This window comes from Oncorhynchus clarkii, chromosome 9 (assembly GCF_045791955.1).
Source record: "Oncorhynchus clarkii lewisi isolate Uvic-CL-2024 chromosome 9, UVic_Ocla_1.0, whole genome shotgun sequence".
Lineage (NCBI taxonomy): Eukaryota > Metazoa > Chordata > Actinopteri > Salmoniformes > Salmonidae > Oncorhynchus > Oncorhynchus clarkii.
In genome coordinates this window covers 20,872,907-20,898,519 of record NC_092155.1, presented here as the reverse complement: position 1 = coordinate 20,898,519, position 25,613 = coordinate 20,872,907, and the positions used below count along the sequence as shown (strand labels likewise).

Genomic DNA, 25,613 nt, shown 5'->3' with positions numbered 1-25,613 from the left:
GCAAGGTTAATAACAGCTGGTGCACGAAATCTAAAGAAGTCTCTAGATTTTGCCCACCTGACGTAGAGTATCTTATAAGCTGTATACCACACTATTTGCCAAGAGAGTTTTCATCTGGCTGTTCATGGCTGTTTATTTACCACCACAGACAGATGCTGGCACTAAGACCGCACTCAGTCAGCTGTATAAGGAAATAAGCAAACAGGAAACCACTCACCCAGAGGTGGCGTTCCTAGTGGCCGGGGACTTTAATGCAGGGAAACTTAAATCCATTTACCCAATTTCTATCAACATGTTAAACGCGCAACCAGAGGGGAAAAAAAAAAAATCTAGATCACCTGTACTCCACACAGAGAAGCATACAAAGCTTCCGGGATTCCTCCAATGGCATTGAGGAGTACACCACAGTCACTGGCTTGATCAATAAGTGCATCGAAGACGTTGTCCCCACAGTGACTAAGTACATACCCCAACCAGAAGCCATGGATTACAGGCAACATCCGCACTGAGCTAAAGGGTTGAGCTGCCGCTTTCAAGGTCCGGGACTCTAACCTGGAAGATTATAAGAAATCCTGCTATGCCCTCCGACAAACCATCAAACAGGCAAAGCGCCAATACAGGGCTAAGATCAAATTGTACTACAATTTGACGAGCTAAATCACTTCTACGCTCGCTTCGAGGCAAGCAACACTGAGGCATGCATGAGAGCGTCAGCTGTTCCGGACGACTGTGTGATCACGCTCGCCGTAGCCGACGTGAGTAAACCTTTAAACAGGTCAACTTTCACAAGGCCGCGGGGCCAGACGGATTACCAGGACATGGGCTCCAGGCATGTGCTGACAAACTGGCAGGTGTCTTCACTGACATTTTCAACATGTCCCTGATTGAGTCTGTAATACCAACATGTTTCAAGCAGACCACCATAGTGCCTGTGCCCAAGAACACTAAGGTGACCTGCCTAAATGACTAGACCCATAGCACTCACATCCATAGCCATGAAGTGCTTTGAAAGGCTGGTCATAACTCACATTAACCCTAGACCCACTCCAATTTGCATACCGCCCAAACACAGCCACAGATGATGCCATCTATATTGCACTCCACACTGCCCTCACTATGTGAGAATGCTATTCATTGACTACAGCTCAGCGTTCAACAACATAGTGCCGGATGCTCCTGGCGTGTCACTCTCACCTTGGTCGATGCCATTGATGTAGAAGTGAAGAGCTCCGCTGGCCTTGTGCATCAAGCCTATGTGATCCCCCTCCTGGAATGGAAGTCAGAGTGTCATGGTTAAGATGTTAGAGATGAGTGTGTGTGTGTGTGTGTGACTGACCTGCAGTTCATCCAGGCTGAATTCACAGTACTCCCGACGTGTTCCCTTGCCGTTCGTCAGGATCCCACAGCCACTCATCATGATTGTACCTGGAAGAGCAAGAGAGAAAAAAAAAAACACAGCAAGATGTAGCCTTGTGCGTTGTAAAGAACAAGATTGAACAGTCCCTCCAGGATTCCGCTGGGATTTATTTGTGATATTTGCAGGCAAAACAACATTTTTTTCAGCAGCAATTCTGACATTTTGCATGGCAATATGCAATGACTGTCAATTTCCTTGCGAAAATGCGCTGACAAAGGAATTGGTTCGGGGAAGTGTTGCTTGATTGAACCATATTATGTGGCAACTGTGTGGTGATTGGTTGAAAATGCTATCCTTTTTGTGCTGTGTTGACGGGTCAGTTTTATGCGATAATATTGCGATGATTTGACTGTTTTATACCAAGCCCTCGCATAACATGCGGGAAATTTTAGATTTTGCCCCCCCAAAATAATTGTGATGCAGAATCCTGGAGGGATTGATCGAACATGCGTGCAGTTTGTTGTGGAATGAATAGATCTAGTTGTATATTGGGTTAGAGCAACACTACGCTAGTGTGCGTATGCATGCATGCTTTACGTACCTGAGCGCAGATTTGTCATTGTGGCTGGGTAGTCCAAGTTGTTGGGGTTGTGTGTTGTCACGCCGATCTCGATCGACCCCGACCACTTGTCCACCAGCTTATCTATGCGGATCTGTGGCACAACAGAAACCAGGGGCGCATTCAGAAACTAGAGGCGCAAAAGGTTTCGCAACGGAAAACAGAAACAAACGTTTCTTATTGGAGAAGTTCAGACAGTCCTTTCCCTGCTTTGGTCTATTTGGTTTCTAGTGAATTCTCTCTCTTTTAGAATACAGAAACACTTACTATTTTTCCATTATTAATCTCAAGCTGCAGTCCATCGGAAATGTTATTATCTATTCATTCACACCCCGTGGCTGTATCATATGAATATTCGGTAACACTTCACTTGACACTCAGCGTCAACACGATATGACAGTTATAACCATGTCATAACAGCTGAAAACCTGTCATATGGTCATAACACTCATGACCTATATATTTAATCATGTTTTACGGCTGGTTATGACACCTACACCACATTAAGTGTCAAAATCCACATTTATTCAAATTTATTTTTTCCCTGACAGTTTTATTGCTTCTTTAAAATCAGGACAACAGTTTTAAGCTGTGCTAAAATAATTGCAAGAGTGTTCTAATGATCAATTAGCCTTTTAAAATTGCAAACTTGGATTAGCTAACACAACGTGCCATTGGAACACAGGAGTGATGGTTGCTGATAATGGGCCTCTGTACGCCTATGTAGATATTCCATTAAAAATCAGACGTTTCCAGCTACAATAGTAATTTACAACATCGACAATGTCTACACTACTTCTGATCAATTTCATGTTATTTTAATGGGCAATTTCTTTTTACTTTACTTTCAAAAACAAGGACATTTCTAAGTGACGCCAAACTTTTGAACGGTGGTGTATGTCAAAAACAGGTCTAAATATGTGTCATGAGTGTTATGACCATTTTATGACCGGTTATGTTAAGGTAGGTCAGCTGTTATGACATATTATGACTGACAAGTAAAGTTAACGAATATTCATTGGCTAATCTGAAAGATTCAACTCTACCATATGGAGATTAGAGGATTAGCTTCAAACTCCGACATGGCAACTTCAGTGGTGATATTTACTTGACCCCTCTGTCATTAGAGGTCATGAAAATGAAAGTAAACAGTTATGATAGCTGTTATGTCATTACTATGACAGTGGAGTGTAGGCTATTTCTTATGAGCATTCAAATTAAGAATGACCAAATAAATGTTATTAAACACCTTGATCTAAGCCCCTCGTTTCAACCCCTTCCAAGAATTCACATATCTCAGTATCGGAGCCAGTGATTGGCCGCACCTCAAACATCTCGTTGTGTCGAAGCGGCCGGTTGGTCATGACCACGCCGTTGTTGAACTCGTCCAGCGGCCGCCGCCTCTCCGCCGTCTTGTTGTTGTTGCTCAGCTTGATCAGTGTGCCGCACTTCTCGTGGAACAGCAGCGCATCATTGGTCAGCATCCCGCCCGTCACTGCCCCGAGTCTCGCCCCTCCGCCACCTGCAGGGCTGTTGACGCTTCCAGTATTGCCGGTCCCGCCCCCGCTGTCACTACTGTTACCGTTAACGGATCCCCCACCGCTGCTGCTCCCTCTGTCCCCTCTACTTCCTGTTCCTGAGTCTCTCGCTATTCCACCTCCTCCCAGATCTCCCCCTCCATTGTCCTCAGAGCGGTAAAGGGATACAATGGCATTGTTTAACACGTCAAAGAGCTGGTGCTCCGTCAGAACTATAGGGGAGGGAGAGAAAGATGGAGACTTACATTTGGTCAATGGTGCAACTGAGATTGGGGTAGAGGTTTTGATTTTCTTACCTGTCTCAGGCTCAAGGTTGTTGGGAAACTTGTCAGGTCGGTTATGAGTAGGAGGGAGCTCAGGCACTGAGACAAAACAGGAATGAGAAGACAAAACAAAAGAGAGAAGAGTCCTTTCCCTCATTACTACACCCTTTTACACAACAAACCCTCCATTGCAATAGATAAACAAAAACATCAACAAGTCCTACCCTCCTCTAACGTCCCGTTTGTCGCCGCCGCCAGGTTCACCGCTGACGTCAGACCCCCGAACTCCCCCTCCCTGACCCCGCACACCACCACCTCTTCCTCCTCGTCTTCCTGCTCACGCTCCTCCACTGTCTCCCTCTCAGTGTCTCTCTCCGCCAAGGACGGCGGCTCGCAGCTCACCACAGTCACTTGCGTACACTTGCCATAGAGGTCCACCACCGCCCAGAGGCCCGTCGGGAGACCACTGGCAGCCGCGCCACAGTCCTGCCCGTTCACCCACAGGTGGAGCTCGCCGTGGGTGCTCCGCTGTACAGTAGAACAGAAATAAGAAAAGTGATCATTTGTAAATTTTTTGCTTAGCCCATCTAAACACAGAATTGAGACGGAGAGGGTCAGCCATGAAGCAGCGCCCCTAGATAGAGAGTATTGCAGAGATTGTTACCAATTTAGTGCCTGGCCCAGGGCTTGAACTGGCGACCTTCCGGCCACTAGTCTGCCTTGTTAACCCACTAGGCTACCTACCTGTATGCCCACACGGTCGCCCTCAGACAGCTGGTCCAGGTCTCGGCCGTACTCCTCGAGGACGGAGCGGCCGTCACGTAGCACCGAGCAGCCAGACACGATCCAGGAGCCTCCCTTCAGACCTGTAGCGCTGCTGGGGAAGTCGAGACCAGCCGGGTCCAGAGAAGTCACCCCGATCTCTATGGAGCCGCTCCAAGAGTTCACCTGTAGCAGGAAGAGAAGGGTGAGTTTATCTACATTTATTCATTTGTCCATTTTTACATTGTCAGTTATGTTCAATACATTGTATATCTTCGTAAGCCTACACATCATTCCAAATGAGTTCATTTACTTTTTTGTCTGTTAGACAGGTTGGTTGTTTAGCAACAAAAGCATTGGGTGCGCAACTATGGGGCAAAACAGACACGGTTGGCTTAGACTGACAACATTTAAACTATATTTAGTCTCCAAATGTTTATTGAAAACAAATACATTGCACAAATGAGCACTTGTCTCAAATACATTGTTACAGTTCTTGGATAGCTAGCAAATATTTTGCCATATTAGCATAGGACATGACATCAGTCAAAACAAGACATGGTATCAATAACAAGACAACAAGCTGAAACGAGCCACCTACGATTCCCCACATGGCAGCTTCTTGTCATGTCATTGTAGCTTTTTCAAGCAGAAATTTGCCTCCTGCAACACAAACTCAAAAAAGTTCTGGGACACTGTAAAGTCCATGGAGAATAAGAGCACCTCCTCCCAGCTGCCCACTGCACTGAGGATAGGAAACACTGTCACCACCGATAAATCCACTATAATTGAGAATTTCAATACCCATTTTTCTACGGCTGGCCATGCTTTCCACCTGGCTACCCCTACCCTGGTCAACAGCACTGCACCCCCCACAGCAACTCGCACAAGCCTTCCCCATTTCTCCTTCCCCCAAATCCAGTCAGCTGATGTTCTGAAAGAGCTGCAAAATCTGGACCCCTTCAAATCAGCCGTGCTGGACGATCTGGACCCTTTCTTTCTAAAATTATGACAAAATTGCTGCAACCCCTATTACTAGCCTGTTCATCCTCTCGTGTCGTCTGAGATTCCCAAAGATTGGAAAGCAGCTGCGATCATCCCCCTCTTCAAAGGGGGGGGCGGGGGGGGGGAGAGACACACACTCTTGACCCAAACTGCTACAGACCTATATCTATCCTACCCTGCCTTTCTAAGGTCTTCGAAAGCCAAGTCAACAAACAGATCACCGACCATTTCGATTCCCACCGCACCTTTTCCGCTATGCAATCTGGTTTCAGAGCTGGTCATGGGTGCACCTCAGCCACGCTCAAGGTCCTAAACGATATCTTAACCGCCATCGATAGGAAACAATACTGTGCAGCCGTATTCATTGACCTGGCCAAGGCTTTCGACTCTGTCAAATCACCACATCCTCATCGGCAGATTCGATAGCCTTGGTTTCTCAAATGATTGCCTCGCCTTGTTCACCAACTACTTTTCTGATAGAGTTCAGTGTGTCAAATCGGAGGGCCTGTTGTCCGGGCCTCTGGCAGTCTATGGGGGTGCCACAGGGTTCAATTCTTGTACCGACTCTCTTATGTGTACATCAATGATGTCGCTCTTGCTGCTGGTGAGTCTCTGATCCACCTCTACGCAGACAAACACCATTCTGTATACTTCTGGCCCTTCTTTGGACACTGTTAACAGCCCTCCAGGCGAGCTTCAATACCATACAACTCTCCTTCCATGGCCTCCAATTGCTCTTAAATACAAGTAAAACTAAATGCATGCTCTTCAACCGATCGCTACCTGCACCTGCCCGCCCGTCCAACATAACTACTCTGGACGGTTCTGACTTAGAATATGTGGACAACTACAAATACCTAGGTGTCTGGTTAGACTGTAAACTCTCCTTCCAGACTCAAACCAAACATCACCAATCCAAAGTTAAAATCTAGAATTGGCTTCCTATTTCGAAACACAGCATCCTTCACTCATGCTGCCAAACATACCCTTGTAAAACTGACCATCCTACCGATGTCATTTACAAAATAGCCTCCAATACCCTACTCAATAAATTGGATGCAGTCTATCACAGTGCCATCCGTTTTGTCACCAAAGCCCCATATACTACCCACCACTGCGACCTGTACGCTCTCGTTGGCTGGCCCTCGCTTCATACTCGTCGCCAAACCCACTGGCTCCATGTCATCTACAAGACCCTGCTAGGTAAAGTCCCCCCTAAGCTCGTCGGTCACCGTAGCAGCACCCACCTGTAGCACGCGCTCCAGCAGGTATATCTCTCTGGTCACCCCCAAAACCAATTCTTCCTTCGGCCGCCTCTCTTTCCAGTTCTCTGCTGCCAATGACTAGAACGAACTACAAAAATCTCTGAAACTGGAAACACTTATTTCCCTCACTAGCTTTAAGCACCAGCTGTCAGAGCAGCTAACAGATTACTGCACCTGTACATAGCCCATCTATAATTTATCCCAAACAGCTACCTCTTCCCCTACTGTATTTATTTAGCTCCCCATTATTTCTCTACTTTGCACATTCTTCCACTGCAAATCTACCATTCCAGTGTTTTACTTGCTATATTGTATTTACTTCGCCACCTTTTTTTTACCCTTACCTCACCTCATTTGCTCACATTGTATATAGACTTATTTTTAGTTTTACTCCATGTGTAACTGTGTTGTTGTATGTGTCGAACTGCTTTGCTTTATCTTGGCCAGCTTGCAATTGTAAATGAACTTGCCTATAGGCCAAAGCCAACACCGGCGCCACAAACTATTCTGTCCTTGGGAGCCCTTGAAAAAAGTGTGATTGATCACGATTTTATTCATTGCAGAGTGGAACTGCACACTCAAATATGTCATTTGAGGAAACATTAAACATACAATTCAAATGTGTAAAAAGTGTTTAAAGAGCGTTTTTTAAAACCACTATAGATTATTCTCACCATGCCCATCTTTTACTCGTACCTCCCCACCCATCTGCTCGGTCTTTCAAACCATTTTTGAAACGCTCTCACCATCCGTCTGTCTTGTTTCACCAGCTCTCTCCTGTCTGTTCCCCAGTTGATTAGGGTTAGGTACTGGGGCTAGGCGCTAAGGCTTAGGTGCTAGGGCTAGGCTTAGGTGCTAGGCTATGTAAGAGAGTTACAACAGCCCAGGGATTTGAGTTACAGATCTGGACTAGGCCTAAGACTGGCAATGCCTTACCGTGTGGAAAGCGCTGAATTAGGAATTCGAATACTAGAAGGGACATGAACCTTCTTTTGATGGTATACTCAGAGTCCATATTCACGTAGTAAGGAATTCCCATTGACCACGCACACAAAGTTGGGAAAACATGATTTCCTATTGACCCCCAATGTAAAGGAGCCAACTTCATTGTTGATTATTTGTTATACAGAAATAACAAAATATGCCCGAAAAGCTTTATTGTATTTCACCTTTATTTAACCAGGTAAGCTAGTTGAGAACAAGTTCTTATTTACAACTGCGACCTGGCCAAGATAAAGCAAAGCAGTGTGACAGAGTTACACATGGAATAAACAAGCGTCCATCAATAACAAAATAGAAAAAAAGAAAGTCTATATACAGTGGGTGCAAATGGCGCGAGGTGGTAAGGCAATAAATAGGCCATAGTAGCGAAGTAATTACAATTTGGCAAATTAACACTGGAGTGATAGATGAGCAGATGGTGATGTGCAAGTAGAAATACTGGTGTGCAAAAGAGCAGAAAAGTAAATAAAAACAATATGGGGATGGGGTAGGTAGATAGCCATCTGTAAATAGCACACCCAATGTACAGCTGCAGTGATGGGTTGCTGATGTTTAAAGTTAGTGAGGGAAATACAAGTCACCAGCTTCAGTGATTTTTGCAATTCGTTCCAGTCATTGGTAGCAGAGAGCTGGAAGGAAAGGATGCCAAAGGAGGTGTTGGCTTTGGGGATGACCAGTGAGATATACCTGCTGGAGCGCGTGCTACGGGTGGGTGTTGTTTTCGTGACCTGTGAGCCGAGATAAGGCGGAGCTTCACCTAGCATAGACTCAGATGAAATGTACATGTAACCAGGTCAAAAATACCAAACTACGGATTGCAATGCTCCCACGTAGGGAAATAGAGCCTGCGACAAGAGCCCTGTGGCTTCAGGCGTGGGAAACGTGGGGACCCGGTGTCCAAGTAGGCTACAAAACCATCTTTATCTTTACCCCTCTCTAACACAGCTACAATGTAGCTATATTTGTGGAAAACATTTCAACCCAGGTAAGACATTAAACTTGTTTAGTATAGTCTGTTGTTTGTAAGTCCACTCACTACTTGTAGCTGTTTATAGTCCGTTTGTTTGCATTGTTGGTCTTGGCTAGTTAGTTACTCGCGTGGATGCTAGCACGGTCATGAAAAGGGGCATGCGGGAAGCCCTACATATTACGTTTTTCTAAGTAGAAAGAACGCTTGGGAGCAGGCAATGTTGAAGGTCAACTTTAGACACGTTGTACTTAAAAAAGAAACATTGACAAGAATATTGCATTTGAAAAAGGTACTAGTTTTTGCTGTGAGTCAATGGGGTAACCTAGGTAATCACAGGTTATTTTCCCCACAGTTGGGAAGGGCAGAAACATTCTAACTAATACTGACTGGGTCTATAAAGGTCAACCATTGTTTGCCAGTGCTGTAATAATGTAAAATAATCAATTTGAAGAATTTACACTACATGACCAAAAGTATGTGGACATCTGCTCTTTGAACATTAATTCCTAAATCATGTGCTTTAATATAGAGTTGGTCCGCCCATTTGCAACTACACTACCGGTCAAAAGTTTTAGAACACCTACTCATTCAAGGGTTAAATTCTTTTTTACTATTTTCTACATTGTCGAATAATATTGAAGACATCAAACTATGAAATAACATACAGGAATCATGTAGTAACTAAGAACGTGTTAACCAAATCCAAATATATTTTATATTTGACATTCTTCAAAATAGCCTTTGCCTTGATGACAGCTTTGCACACTCTTGGCAATCTCTCAACCAGCTTCATGAGGTAGTCACCTGGAATGCATTTCAATTAACAGGTGTGCCTTGATGCAAAGCTGTCATCAAGGCCAAGAGTGGCTACTTTGAAGAATCTATATATTTAGATTTGTTTAACACTTTTTGGTTACTACATGATCCCATGCGTGTTATTTCATAGTTCTGATGTCTTCACTATTATTCTACAATGTAGAAAATAGTAAAAATAAAGAGAAATCCTGGAATGAGTTGGTGTTCTAAAACTTTTGACCGGTAGTGTATGACACTCTTCCGGGAAGGCTTTCCATTAGATGTTGGAACATTGCTTCCATTCAGCCACAAGAGCATTAGTGAGGTTGGGCACTGAAGTTGGGCAATAAGGCCTGGCTTGCAGTCGGAGTTCCAATTCATCCCAAAGGTGTTCGATGGGGTTGAAGTCAGGGCTCTGTGCAGGCCAGTCCAGTTCATCCACAGAAATGTCGACAAACCATTTCTGTATGGACCTCGCTTTGTGCACAGGGGCATTGTCATGCTGAAACAGGAAAGTGCTTTCCCCAAACTGTTGCCACAAAATTGTCAGTACAGAATTGTATAGAATGTCATTGTACACTGTAGCGTTGACTTCCCTTCAATGGAACTAAGGGACCTAGCCCAAACCATGAAAAACAGCCCGATACCATTATTCCTCCTCCACCAAACCTTACAGCTGACAATATGCTTTCAGGCAGGTAGCGCTCTCCTGGCATCCACCAAACCCAGAGTCATCTGTCAGACTGCCAGATGGTGAAGCGTGATTAATCACTCCAGGGAACGTGTTTCAACTACTCGGGAGTCAAACAGCGGCGAGCATTACACCACTCCAGCCGACGATTGGCATTGTGCATGGGAATCTTAGGCATGTGTGCGGCTGCTCGGCCATGGAAACTAATTTCACGAAGCTTCAGATGAACAGTTATTGTGCTGACGTTGCTTCCAGAGGAAGTGTGGAACTTGGTAGTGAGTGTTGCAACCGAGGACAGATGATTGCTACACGTTTCAGCACTCAGAGGTCTTGTTCTGTGAACTTGTGTGGCCTACCACTGCGTCTGAGACGTTGTTGCTCCTAGAAGTATTCACTTCACAATAACAGCACTTACAGTTGACCAGGGCAGTTATAGCAGGGAAGAAATTTGACGAATGTACTTGTTGGAAAGATGGCATCCTATGTCGGTGCCACGTTTAAAGAGTCACTATTCTCTTTAGTAAGGCTATTCTACTGCCAATGTTTGTCTATGGACATTGCATGGCTGTGTGCTCTATTTTATACACACTGTCAGCAACGAGTGTGGCTGAGATAGCCGAATCCACTAATCTGAAGGAGTGTCCACATACAGTGCAGATACACTATGTATACAAAGTATGTTTGTTAGCTAGCCAGACAGTTTTAGAGGACTTAAAATAAAAATGTTAACCTTTATTTAACTTGGCAAGTCAGTTAAGAACAAATTCTTATTTACAATGATGGCCTACCCCGGACGACACTGGGCCAATTCTGTGTCGCCCTATGGGACTCCCAATCACGGCCGGATGTGATGCAGCTTGGATTCAAACCTGGTACTGCAGTGACGCCTCTTCCACTGAGAAGCAGCGTCTTAGACCCCTGCGCCACTCGGGAACACGAATGATTCCATAAATGTGTCTAAACTGCCAATATGCCAACATTCCATTCAAACAATGCAGTCAATACCCAGCCATACACTGGCTGAAATCAGTTGATGATATTGCATTAACAACTCGTCTAAGTACTTTTATTGTCTCATAATAGCACTCAAAGCTTTCCATTAAAACTGAGACTGTCTGTTTACATATATTTTAGATGATATTTCTACAGACAATTGGTATAAAACCCATATAAACTATTTATATGACAATATTTTTATGTTGACAATTCAATTACACAATCTCTCATACATCACAAGCCTTTAATGTTCCTGCATAGGTAAAATCAGGATTATGCCTCTAATGCCATTCATTCCAATTAGACTGGTTTAGATTTCTCCCTAAACAAAATGGCTGCCATTTTCACCCCTTTCTGGAAGTTTGAGGGTTTATGACATAGTCCAAGGTTCCCCAACTGGTGGCCCGCACAGTGATTTTATTTGGCTCCCAAAGTTCTCTGTTGGACATAAAAGACTAAAAAACACCAGCACTGTTCCAAAGTATTCCCACGCATAATAGCGAGATATATTTAATCGCGTACAAATGTAAGAAAGGTTGGAAATGATTATGTTTTAGTCAAATATTATATCTGTTTAGGCTTCTTGCAGTCAATTTGCAGTACACATTTGTAAATATATTCCTGCCCCCTGACCACCCACTCAAGAATAAAATCTAACTGAGGCTGAATATAGTTGATGATCCCCTCTAGTAATTTAATAGGATCGATATGGTGGAAAGACAAAGTTATCTTCCATCATCCACTTACATGGACCAACCAAGTCCATCTCTAAACACAACACAGTATGTAAGATGTGTAAATTCTAAATGTTGTCAAACACAAACACTCATATCCATCTCGCTCTCTTTCTAATCATATGCACGCATGGTATACATCGTCCAAGGAACTGCATTTCATTGGACTATGTGATGTATACCATACATATCCCGTACAAACGACGAACAAAACTTGAAAACACACATCTGCAAACGAACGCGTACACAAACAGAAACAGATCTGTGAACAATCCACTGCAGCTCCTCATCTCTGACAGACACACTACAAAGACAGCAATCGGTGGAGAGTTAGGCAGGCACATACTAGTGTTTACCAAAATACTGTCCCGCATTTACTCTACCGTCAACATTACCAACACCATAATATTCCACCCAGAGCAAACTGATGGGTCGTTCCACCTCAAAACACAACAAAGAGGGTTGACATTCACCATCTCAGATTGTAACCAACAATTTCAGAACAAACAGATATTAGCATTCCTGCTAAATGATTGTTGAATATAAATTTGAGCTGAGAAAATAAACTCATTGATTAAACTAATTGATTGCACCCAAATTGGACATTTTAAATGTATAGAATTCATATAACATTCAATATAGTATCTAACATCCGATTTTAACAAACTTTTTTCTAACATGAGGAATACAAAAGAAAGTCAAAAGCCACCCACGGACCCCCCACACCACCGAGTATATAGCATCAGTTCCGTTTGAACAGTACGGCGCTGCAGCTTGGAGTATTGTTTCTTCATCCTATTTAATGATTTCTCAGTGAATTTGAAAAATGTTTTCCTGTTCAGTGAAACTAGTTGGGTTTATGTCCCATCCTACATCCTGATATTACCAAGTTCTAACCACTAGATGGTGCGGTTCCTACGATTAGGTGATCATTTTTTTAAAGGACCCCCCAAAATGGTTAATTAAAGGGATAGTTCACCCAACTTAATTTGTGGTTTTCTTACCCTGTAAGCTGTCCATGGACCAGGTATGACAGCAACCCATGCTTTGATTTTGTTTACCTGACCACTGTTTCAAATGCTAACTTTTTAGCATTTGTGTCAGATATCCAGTGCAAGTTAATGGTACCTACATTGGCATTTTCACATCTAAATCATCCTAAAGAATTTAAAAGTTGATTGAGTTGCACAATGATGTTACTTATAAAAAAGGTACCAGTCAAAAGTTTGGACACCTACTCATTCAATGGTTTTTCATTATTTTCTACATTTTAGAATAATAGTGAAGACTAACAAGACTAACCCATGAAATAACATGTGGAAGCACGTTGTAACCCCCCCAAAAGTGTTAAACAAATCCAAATATGAGATTCTTCAAAGTAGCCACCCTTTGCCTTGACAGCTTTGCACACTCCTGGCATTATCTCAACCAGCTTCATGAGGTAGTCAACTGGAACGCATTTCAATTAACAGGTGTTCCTTGTTCAAGGTTTGTGGAATTTATTTCCTTCTTAATGTGTTTGAGCCAATCAGTTGTGTTGTGACAAGGTAGGGGTGGTATACAGAAGATAACCCTATTTGGTAAAAGTACATATGGCAAGAACAGCTCAAATAAGCAAAGAGAAATGACAGTCCATCATCCATCAAACACCATTCTGTATACTTCTGGCCCTTCTTTGGACACTGTTAACAGCCCTCCAGGCGAGCTTCAATACCATACAACTCTCCTTCCATGGCCTCCAATTGCTCTTAAATACAAGTAAAACTAAATGCATGCTCTTCAACCGATCGCTACCTGCACCTGCCCGCCCGTCCAACATAACTACTCTGGACGGTTCTGACTTAGAATATGTGGACAACTACAAATACCTAGGTGTCTGGTTAGACTGTAAACTCTCCTTCCAGACTCAAACCAAACATCACCAATCCAAAGTTAAAATCTAGAATTGGCTTCCTATTTCGAAACACAGCATCCTTCACTCATGCTGCCAAACATACCCTTGTAAAACTGACCATCCTACCGATGTCATTTACAAAATAGCCTCCAATACCCTACTCAATAAATTGGATGCAGTCTATCACAGTGCCATCCGTTTTGTCACCAAAGCCCCATATACTACCCACCACTGCGACCTGTACGCTCTCGTTGGCTGGCCCTCGCTTCATACTCGTCGCCAAACCCACTGGCTCCATGTCATCTACAAGACCCTGCTAGGTAAAGTCCCCCCTAAGCTCGTCGGTCACCGTAGCAGCACCCACCTGTAGCACGCGCTCCAGCAGGTATATCTCTCTGGTCACCCCCAAAACCAATTCTTCCTTCGGCCGCCTCTCTTTCCAGTTCTCTGCTGCCAATGACTAGAACGAACTACAAAAATCTCTGAAACTGGAAACACTTATTTCCCTCACTAGCTTTAAGCACCAGCTGTCAGAGCAGCTAACAGATTACTGCACCTGTACATAGCCCATCTATAATTTATCCCAAACAGCTACCTCTTCCCCTACTGTATTTATTTAGCTCCCCATTATTTCTCTACTTTGCACATTCTTCCACTGCAAATCTACCATTCCAGTGTTTTACTTGCTATATTGTATTTACTTCGCCACCTTTTTTTTACCCTTACCTCACCTCATTTGCTCACATTGTATATAGACTTATTTTTAGTTTTACTCCATGTGTAACTGTGTTGTTGTATGTGTCGAACTGCTTTGCTTTATCTTGGCCAGCTTGCAATTGTAAATGAACTTGCCTATAGGCCAAAGCCAACACCGGCGCCACAAACTATTCTGTCCTTGGGAGCCCTTGAAAAAAGTGTGATTGATCACGATTTTATTCATTGCAGAGTGGAACTGCACACTCAAATATGTCATTTGAGGAAACATTAAACATACAATTCAAATGTGTAAAAAGTGTTTAAAGAGCGTTTTTTAAAACCACTATAGATTATTCTCACCATGCCCATCTTTTACTCGTACCTCCCCACCCATCTGCTCGGTCTTTCAAACCATTTTTGAAACGCTCTCACCATCCGTCTGTCTTGTTTCACCAGCTCTCTCCTGTCTGTTCCCCAGTTGATTAGGGTTAGGTACTGGGGCTAGGCGCTAAGGCTTAGGTGCTAGGGCTAGGCTTAGGTGCTAGGCTATGTAAGAGAGTTACAACAGCCCAGGGATTTGAGTTACAGATCTGGACTAGGCCTAAGACTGGCAATGCCTTACCGTGTGGAAAGCGCTGAATTAGGAATTCGAATACTAGAAGGGACATGAACCTTCTTTTGATGGTATACTCAGAGTCCATATTCACGTAGTAAGGAATTCCCATTGACCACGCACACAAAGTTGGGAAAACATGATTTCCTATTGACCCCCAATGTAAAGGAGCCAACTTCATTGTTGATTATTTGTTATACAGAAATAACAAAATATGCCCGAAAAGCTTTATTGTATTTCACCTTTATTTAACCAGGTAAGCTAGTTGAGAACAAGTTCTTATTTACAACTGCGACCTGGCCAAGATAAAGCAAAGCAGTGTGACAGAGTTACACATGGAATAAACAAGCGTCCATCAATAACAAAATAGAAAAAAAGAAAGTCTATATACAGTGGGTGCAAATGGCGCGAGGTGGTAAGGCAATAAATAGGCCATAGTAGCGAAGTAATTACAATTTGGCAAATTAACACTGGAGTGATAGATGAGCAGATGGTGATGTGCAAGTAGAAATACTGGTGTGCAAAAGAGCAGAAAAGTAAATAAAAACAATATGGGGATGGGGTAGGTAGATAGCCATCTGTAAATAGCACACCCAATGTACAGCTGCAGTGATGGGTTGCTGATGTTTAAAGTTAGTGAGGGAAATACAAGTCACCAGCTTCAGTGATTTTTGCAATTCGTTCCAGTCATTGGTAGCAGAGAGCTGGAAGGAAAGGATGCCAAAGGAGGTGTTGGCTTTGGGGATGACCAGTGAGATATACCTGCTGGAGCGCGTGCTACGGGTGGGTGTTGTTTTCGTGACCTGTGAGCCGAGATAAGGCGGAGCTTCACCTAGCATAGACTCAGATGAAATGTACATGTAACCAGGTCAAAAATACCAAACTACGGATTGCAATGCTCCCACGTAGGGAAATAGAGCCTGCGACAAGAGCCCTGTGGCTTCAGGCGTGGGAAACGTGGGGACCCGGTGTCCAAGTAGGCTACAAAACCATCTTTATCTTTACCCCTCTCTAACACAGCTACAATGTAGCTATATTTGTGGAAAACATTTCAACCCAGGTAAGACATTAAACTTGTTTAGTATAGTCTGTTGTTTGTAAGTCCACTCACTACTTGTAGCTGTTTATAGTCCGTTTGTTTGCATTGTTGGTCTTGGCTAGTTAGTTACTCGCGTGGATGCTAGCACGGTCATGAAAAGGGGCATGCGGGAAGCCCTACATATTACGTTTTTCTAAGTAGAAAGAACGCTTGGGAGCAGGCAATGTTGAAGGTCAACTTTAGACACGTTGTACTTAAAAAAGAAACATTGACAAGAATATTGCATTTGAAAAAGGTACTAGTTTTTGCTGTGAGTCAATGGGGTAACCTAGGTAATCACAGGTTATTTTCCCCACAGTTGGGAAGGGCAGAAACATTCTAACTAATACTGACTGGGTCTATAAAGGTCAACCATTGTTTGCCAGTGCTGTAATAATGTAAAATAATCAATTTGAAGAATTTACACTACATGACCAAAAGTATGTGGACATCTGCTCTTTGAACATTAATTCCTAAATCATGTGCTTTAATATAGAGTTGGTCCGCCCATTTGCAACTACACTACCGGTCAAAAGTTTTAGAACACCTACTCATTCAAGGGTTAAATTCTTTTTTACTATTTTCTACATTGTCGAATAATATTGAAGACATCAAACTATGAAATAACATACAGGAATCATGTAGTAACTAAGAACGTGTTAACCAAATCCAAATATATTTTATATTTGACATTCTTCAAAATAGCCTTTGCCTTGATGACAGCTTTGCACACTCTTGGCAATCTCTCAACCAGCTTCATGAGGTAGTCACCTGGAATGCATTTCAATTAACAGGTGTGCCTTGATGCAAAGCTGTCATCAAGGCCAAGAGTGGCTACTTTGAAGAATCTATATATTTAGATTTGTTTAACACTTTTTGGTTACTACATGATCCCATGCGTGTTATTTCATAGTTCTGATGTCTTCACTATTATTCTACAATGTAGAAAATAGTAAAAATAAAGAGAAATCCTGGAATGAGTTGGTGTTCTAAAACTTTTGACCGGTAGTGTATGACAGCCTCCACTCTTCCGGGAAGGCTTTCCATTAGATGTTGGAACATTGCTTCCATTCAGCCACAAGAGCATTAGTGAGGTTGGGCACTGAAGTTGGGCAATAAGGCCTGGCTTGCAGTCGGAGTTCCAATTCATCCCAAAGGTGTTCGATGGGGTTGAAGTCAGGGCTCTGTGCAGGCCAGTCCAGTTCATCCACAGAAATGTCGACAAACCATTTCTGTATGGACCTCGCTTTGTGCACAGGGGCATTGTCATGCTGAAACAGGAAAGTGCTTTCCCCAAACTGTTGCCACAAAATTGTCAGTACAGAATTGTATAGAATGTCATTGTACACTGTAGCGTTGACTTCCCTTCAATGGAACTAAGGGACCTAGCCCAAACCATGAAAAACAGCCCGATACCATTATTCCTCCTCCACCAAACCTTACAGCTGACAATATGCTTTCAGGCAGGTAGCGCTCTCCTGGCATCCACCAAACCCAGAGTCATCTGTCAGACTGCCAGATGGTGAAGCGTGATTAATCACTCCAGGGAACGTGTTTCAACTACTCGGGAGTCAAACAGCGGCGAGCATTACACCACTCCAGCCGACGATTGGCATTGTGCATGGGAATCTTAGGCATGTGTGCGGCTGCTCGGCCATGGAAACTAATTTCACGAAGCTTCAGATGAACAGTTATTGTGCTGACGTTGCTTCCAGAGGAAGTGTGGAACTTGGTAGTGAGTGTTGCAACCGAGGACAGATGATTGCTACACGTTTCAGCACTCAGAGGTCTTGTTCTGTGAACTTGTGTGGCCTACCACTGCGTCTGAGACGTTGTTGCTCCTAGAAGTATTCACTTCACAATAACAGCACTTACAGTTGACCAGGGCAGTTATAGCAGGGAAGAAATTTGACGAATGTACTTGTTGGAAAGATGGCATCCTATGTCGGTGCCACGTTTAAAGAGTCACTATTCTCTTTAGTAAGGCTATTCTACTGCCAATGTTTGTCTATGGACATTGCATGGCTGTGTGCTCTATTTTATACACACTGTCAGCAACGAGTGTGGCTGAGATAGCCGAATCCACTAATCTGAAGGAGTGTCCACATACAGTGCAGATACACTATGTATACAAAGTATGTTTGTTAGCTAGCCAGACAGTTTTAGAGGACTTAAAATAAAAATGTTAACCTTTATTTAACTTGGCAAGTCAGTTAAGAACAAATTCTTATTTACAATGATGGCCTACCCCGGACGACACTGGGCCAATTCTGTGTCGCCCTATGGGACTCCCAATCACGGCCGGATGTGATGCAGCTTGGATTCAAACCTGGTACTGCAGTGACGCCTCTTCCACTGAGAAGCAGCGTCTTAGACCCCTGCGCCACTCGGGAACACGAATGATTCCATAAATGTGTCTAAACTGCCAATATGCCAACATTCCATTCAAACAATGCAGTCAATACCCAGCCATACACTGGCTGAAATCAGTTGATGATATTGCATTAACAACTCGTCTAAGTACTTTTATTGTCTCATAATAGCACTCAAAGCTTTCCATTAAAACTGAGACTGTCTGTTTACATATATTTTAGATGATATTTCTACAGACAATTGGTATAAAACCCATATAAACTATTTATATGACAATATTTTTATGTTGACAATTCAATTACACAATCTCTCATACATCACAAGCCTTTAATGTTCCTGCATAGGTAAAATCAGGATTATGCCTCTAATGCCATTCATTCCAATTAGACTGGTTTAGATTTCTCCCTAAACAAAATGGCTGCCATTTTCACCCCTTTCTGGAAGTTTGAGGGTTTATGACATAGTCCAAGGTTCCCCAACTGGTGGCCCGCACAGTGATTTTATTTGGCTCCCAAAGTTCTCTGTTGGACATAAAAGACTAAAAAACACCAGCACTGTTCCAAAGTATTCCCACGCATAATAGCGAGATATATTTAATCGCGTACAAATGTAAGAAAGGTTGGAAATGATTATGTTTTAGTCAAATATTATATCTGTTTAGGCTTCTTGCAGTCAATTTGCAGTACACATTTGTAAATATATTCCTGCCCCCTGACCACCCACTCAAGAATAAAATCTAACTGAGGCTGAATATAGTTGATGATCCCCTCTAGTAATTTAATAGGATCGATATGGTGGAAAGACAAAGTTATCTTCCATCATCCACTTACATGGACCAACCAAGTCCATCTCTAAACACAACACAGTATGTAAGATGTGTAAATTCTAAATGTTGTCAAACACAAACACTCATATCCATCTCGCTCTCTTTCTAATCATATGCACGCATGGTATACATCGTCCAAGGAACTGCATTTCATTGGACTATGTGATGTATACCATACATATCCCGTACAAACGACGAACAAAACTTGAAAACACACATCTGCAAACGAACGCGTACACAAACAGAAACAGATCTGTGAACAATCCACTGCAGCTCCTCATCTCTGACAGACACACTACAAAGACAGCAATCGGTGGAGAGTTAGGCAGGCACATACTAGTGTTTACCAAAATACTGTCCCGCATTTACTCTACCGTCAACATTACCAACACCATAATATTCCACCCAGAGCAAACTGATGGGTCGTTCCACCTCAAAACACAACAAAGAGGGTTGACATTCACCATCTCAGATTGTAACCAACAATTTCAGAACAAACAGATATTAGCATTCCTGCTAAATGATTGTTGAATATAAATTTGAGCTGAGAAAATAAACTCATTGATTAAACTAATTGATTGCACCCAAATTGGACATTTTAAATGTATAGAATTCATATAACATTCAATATAGTATCTAACATCCGATTTTAACAAACTTTTTTCTAACATGAGGAATACAAAAGAAAGTCAAAAGCCACCCACGGACCCCCCACACCACCGAGTATATAGCATCAGTTCCGTTTGAACAGTACGGCGCTGCAGCTTGGAGTATTGTTTCTTCATCCTATTTAATGATTTCTCAGTGAATTTGAAAAATGTTTTCCTGTTCAGTGAAACTAGTTGGGTTTATGTCCCATCCTACATCCTGATATTACCAAGTTCTAACCACTAGATGGTGCGGTTCCTACGATTAGGTGATCATTTTTTTAAAGGACCCCCCAAAATGGTTAATTAAAGGGATAGTTCACCCAACTTAATTTGTGGTTTTCTTACCCTGTAAGCTGTCCATGGACCAGGTATGACAGCAACCCATGCTTTGATTTTGTTTACCTGACCACTGTTTCAAATGCTAACTTTTTAGCATTTGTGTCAGATATCCAGTGCAAGTTAATGGTACCTACATTGGCATTTTCACATCTAAATCATCCTAAAGAATTTAAAAGTTGATTGAGTTGCACAATGATGTTACTTATAAAAAAGGTACCAGTCAAAAGTTTGGACACCTACTCATTCAATGGTTTTTCATTATTTTCTACATTTTAGAATAATAGTGAAGACTAACAAGACTAACCCATGAAATAACATGTGGAAGCACGTTGTAACCCCCCCAAAAGTGTTAAACAAATCCAAATATGAGATTCTTCAAAGTAGCCACCCTTTGCCTTGACAGCTTTGCACACTCCTGGCATTATCTCAACCAGCTTCATGAGGTAGTCAACTGGAACGCATTTCAATTAACAGGTGTTCCTTGTTCAAGGTTTGTGGAATTTATTTCCTTCTTAATGTGTTTGAGCCAATCAGTTGTGTTGTGACAAGGTAGGGGTGGTATACAGAAGATAACCCTATTTGGTAAAAGTACATATGGCAAGAACAGCTCAAATAAGCAAAGAGAAATGACAGTCCATCATTACTTTAAGACATAAAGGTCAGTCAATACGGAACATTTCAAGAACTTTGAATGTTTCTTCAAGTGCAGTAGCAAAAACCATCAAGCGCTATGATGAAACTGTCTCTCATGAGGACCACCACAGGAAAGGAAGACCCAGAGTCACCTCTGCTGCAAAGGATAAATTCATTAGAGTTACCAGCCCAAATAAATGCTTCAGAGTTCAAGTAACAGACATCTCGACCTCAACTGTTCAGAGGCGACTACGTGAATCAGGCCTTCATGGTCAAATTACTGCAAAGAAACCACTACTAAACACCAATAAGAAGAAAAGACTGCTTGGGCCAAGAAACACAAGCAATGGACATTAGATCTGTGGAAATCTGTCCTTTGGTCTAAAATTAGAGATTTTTGGTTGCAACCACCGTGTCTTTGAGACGCAGAGTAGGTGAACGGATGATCTCCGCATATGTGGTTCCCACCGTGAAGCATGGAGGTGGTGTGATTCTACTCTACTGTGTCTTAGTCTATGCTGCTCTGACATTGCTCGTCCATATATTTATACATTCTTAATTCCATTATTTAAATGTGTGTATTGTTGTGAAATTGTTAGAAATTACAGCACTGGTTTGCGCTTAGTGGGACTATCATTTGTTTTTCAACAGGACAACACACCTCCAGGCTATTTGACTAAGGAGGAGAGTGATGGAGTGCTGCATCAGATGACCTGGCCTCCACAATCACCCAACCTCAACCCAATTGAGATGGTTTGGGATGAGTCTGACCGCAGTGAAGGAAAAGCAGCCAACAAGTGCTCAGCATATATGGGAACTCCTTCAAGACTGTTGGAACGGCATTTGAGGTGAAGCTGGTTGAGAGAATGCCAAGAGTGTGCAAAGCAGTCATCAAGGCAAAGGGTGGCTACTTTGAAGAATCTCAAATATATTTAGATTTGTTTAACACTTTTTTGGCTCCTACATGATTCCCTGTGTGTTATTTCATAGTTGATGTCTTCACTATTATTCTACAATGTAGAAAATAGTAAAAATAAAGAAAAACCCTTGAATGAGTAGGTGTGTCCAAACTTTTGACTGGTACTGTAGATGATTTGGATATGAAGCGTGAAAATGCATTGCATATATGAATCTACCAGCTTGGTTTTCGTGCATTTGGACAAAACACAAGAGCAAGCTCAATCAATGTGAATTCTCTACAAGCATTACTGTAGCAACAATGCCATGTTTGTTGCACTAATACAGATATTGATATCCCTCATGCAATTACAGATATGGATCCATTATAGCTTCGATACATGTGATGATACTACCCATGAAACTATAGTCAGTGAAGACATATCGGGTAAGGCCTAATCGGTTAATGCTATCTGTCTAGTTAGCTATGCTTTTCATGTGCGAGTTCGGTATCAATGTAGCTAGCTAGTGATCTGTTCCATTACACATAACAGTCATTGGATTAAATGGAATAAATGTTGTGGAACTTAATGTTTTTCCTCATAATCCTGGACTAACGGACCACCATTTTATTGCAATTGCAACAAAAAATCTGCTCAGACCCCAACCAAGGAGCATCAAAAGTTGTGCTATAAATTAACAGACAACACAAAGATTCCTTGATGCCCTTCCAGACCCCCTCTGTCTACCCAAGGATGCCAGAGGACAAAAATCAGTTAACCACCTAACTGAGGAACTCAATTTAACCTTACGCAATACCCTAGATGCAGTTGCACCCCTAAAAACATTTCTCATAAGAAACTAGCTCCCTGGTATACAGAAAATACCCGAGCTCTGAAGCAAGCTTCCAGGAAATTGGAACGGAAATGGCGCCACACCAAACTTGAAGTCTTCCGACTAGCTTGGAAAGACAGTACTGTGCAATATCGAAGAGCCCTCACTGCTGCTCGATCATCCTATTTCTCCAACTCAATTGAGGAAAATAAGAACAATCCAAAATGTATTTTTGATACTGTCGCAAAGCTAACTAAAAAGCAGCATTCCCCAAGAGAGGATGGCTTTCACTTCAGCAGTGATAAATTCATGAACTTCTTTGAGGAAAAGATCATGATTGTTAGAAAGCAAATCACGGACTCCTCTTTAAATCTGCGTATTCCTTCAAAGCTCAGTTGTCCTGAGTCTGCACATCTCTGCCAGGACCTAGGATCAAGAGAGACACTCAAGTGTTTTAGTACTATCTCTCTTGACACAATGATGAAAATAATCATGGCCTCTAAACCGTCAAGCTGCATACTGGACCCCATTCCAACTAAACTACTGAAAGAGCTACTTCCGGCTCTCTATCCACCGGAAGTGTACCAAACTCACTAAAAGTGGCAGTAATAAAGCCTCTCTTGAAAAAGCCAAACCTTGACCCAGAAAATAAAATAAAAAACTAAATCGGCCTATATCGAATCTTCCATTCCTCTCAAAATCTTTTGAAAAGGCGGTTGCACAGCAACTCACTGCCTTCCTGAAGACAAACAGCTTTTTTTCCATCTACGTAACATTGCAAAATTCAGAAACTTTGTCCAAAAATTATGCAGAAAAATGAATCCATGCTTTTGTTACTTCTAGGTTAGACTACTGCAATACTCTACTTTCAGGCTACCCGGATAAAGCACTAAATAAAACTTCAGTTAGTGCTAAATACGGCTGCTAGAATCCTGACTAGAACCAAGAAATTTGATCATATTACTCCAGTGCTAGCCTCCCTACATTCGCTTCCTGTCAAGGCAAGGGTTGATTTCAAGCTTTTACTGCTAACCTACAAAGAACTACATGGGCTTGGTCCTACCAATCTCTCTGATTTGGTCCTGCCGTACATACCTACACTTACGCTACGGTCACAAGATGCAGGCCTCCTAACTATCCCTAGAATTTCTAAGCAAACAGCTGGAGGCAGGGCTTTCTCCTATAGAGCTCCATTTTTATGGAATGGTCTGCCTACCCATGTCAGAGACGCAAACTCGGTCTCAACCTTTAAGTCTTTATTGAAGACTCATCTCTTCAGTGGGTCATATGATTGAGTGTAGTCTGACCCAGGAGTGTGAAGGTGAGCGGAAAGGCTCTGGAGCAACGAACCGCCCTTGCTGTCTCTGCCTGTCCGGTTCCCCTCTTTCCACTGGGATTCTCTGCCTCTAACCCCATTACAGGGGCTGAGTCACTGGCTTACTGGTGCTCTTTCATGCCGTCCCTAAGAGGGGTGCGTGACTTGGTGGGTTGAGTCACTGATGTGATCTCCCTGTCTGAGTTGGCGCGCCCCCTTGGGTTGTGCCGTGGTGGAGATCTTTGTGGGCTATACTCGTTGGTTGGTCCTAAGTTGGTGGTTGAAGATATCCCTCTAGTGGTGTGGGGGCTGTGCTTTGGCTAAGTGGGTGGGGTTATATCCTTCCTGTTTGGTCCTGTCCGGGGGTATCATCGGATGGGGACACAGTGTCTCCCAACCCCTCCTGTCTCAGCCTCCAGTATTTATGCTGCAGTAGTTTATGTGTTGGGGGGGCTAGGGTCAGTTTGTTATATCTGGAGTACTTCTCCTGTCTTATCCTGTGTCCTGTGTGAATTTAAGTATGCTCTCTCTAATTCTCTCTCTCTGAGAATTAGAGTCCTAGGACCATGCCTCAGGACTACCTGGCATGATGACTCCTTGCTGTCCCCAGTCCACCTGGCCGTGCTGCTGCTCCAGTTTCAACTGCTGTGCCTGCGGCTATGGAATCCTGACCTGTTCACCGGACGTGCTACCTGTCCCAGACATGCTGTTTTCAACTCTCTAGAGACAGCAGGCGCGGTAGAGATATGGCTATGAAAAGCCAACTTTACTCGTGAGGGGCTGACTTGCTGCACCCTCGACAACTACTGTGATTATTATTATTTGACCATGCTGGTCATTTATGAACATTTGAACATCTAGGCCATGTTCTGTTATAATCTCCACCCGGCAAAGCCAGAAGAGCACTGGCCACCCCTCATAGCCTGGTACCTCTAGGTTTCTTCCTAGGTTTTGGCCTTTCTAGGGAGTTTTTCCGAGCCACCGTGCTTCTACATCTGCATTGCATGCTGTTTGGGGTTTTAGGCTGGGATTCTGTACAGCACTTTGAGATATCAGCTGATGTACGAAAGGCTATATAAATACATTTGATTTGATTAAAAATGTATTCTGCACGGGGGTGTTTTGTTAAGAGCCCCGACACTCAATCTGAACATTTCGCTTGTGGTAAGGTATTGGAAGCATTAGGATCGTATCTTTCATATCAGCGAAAGAACAAAAAGGTTAAATTGATAGTGATACACACCTTGATAGGGTTAGTGTCCTCACACGGCCATATCTCCATGTTAAAATGCTTCTTTACGAAAAACAAGAGGCAACCACCTGCACTAAATAGCCATCTGGCTCTGAACGTAAGTGTCACTTGGGAAGTGTGGCAGGAGTGTAGTTTCGTCGGATGGAGGCGCCATAGCTGTATGGATCTTTCTGTGCAAAACTGCTACAGTAAGCGTCTCTTTTTTTATTTGACGGA

At 42.8% G+C, this 25,613-nt stretch overlaps 1 protein-coding gene across 4 annotated transcripts in view; it reads right to left on the bottom strand.

Moving 5' to 3' along the window:
- LOC139416072 (neuralized-like protein 4) overlaps positions 1–25,613 on the bottom strand; it is a 44,181-nt gene that overhangs the window by 16,946 nt on the left and 1,622 nt on the right. For all 4 annotated transcript variants that reach the window (XM_071164327.1, XM_071164328.1, XM_071164326.1 and 1 more), the window contains exons 2-8: positions 4,522–4,725; positions 4,002–4,305; positions 3,811–3,876; positions 3,302–3,726; positions 1,959–2,070; positions 1,337–1,425; positions 1,195–1,267 (exon numbers count right to left, since the gene is read on the bottom strand). In XM_071164327.1, coding sequence (XP_071020428.1) covers positions 1,195–1,267; positions 1,337–1,425; positions 1,959–2,070; positions 3,302–3,726; positions 3,811–3,876; positions 4,002–4,305; positions 4,522–4,725 — 1,273 coding nt within the window. The remainder of the gene's footprint in view (positions 1–1,194; positions 1,268–1,336; positions 1,426–1,958; positions 2,071–3,301; positions 3,727–3,810; positions 3,877–4,001; positions 4,306–4,521; positions 4,726–25,613) is intronic.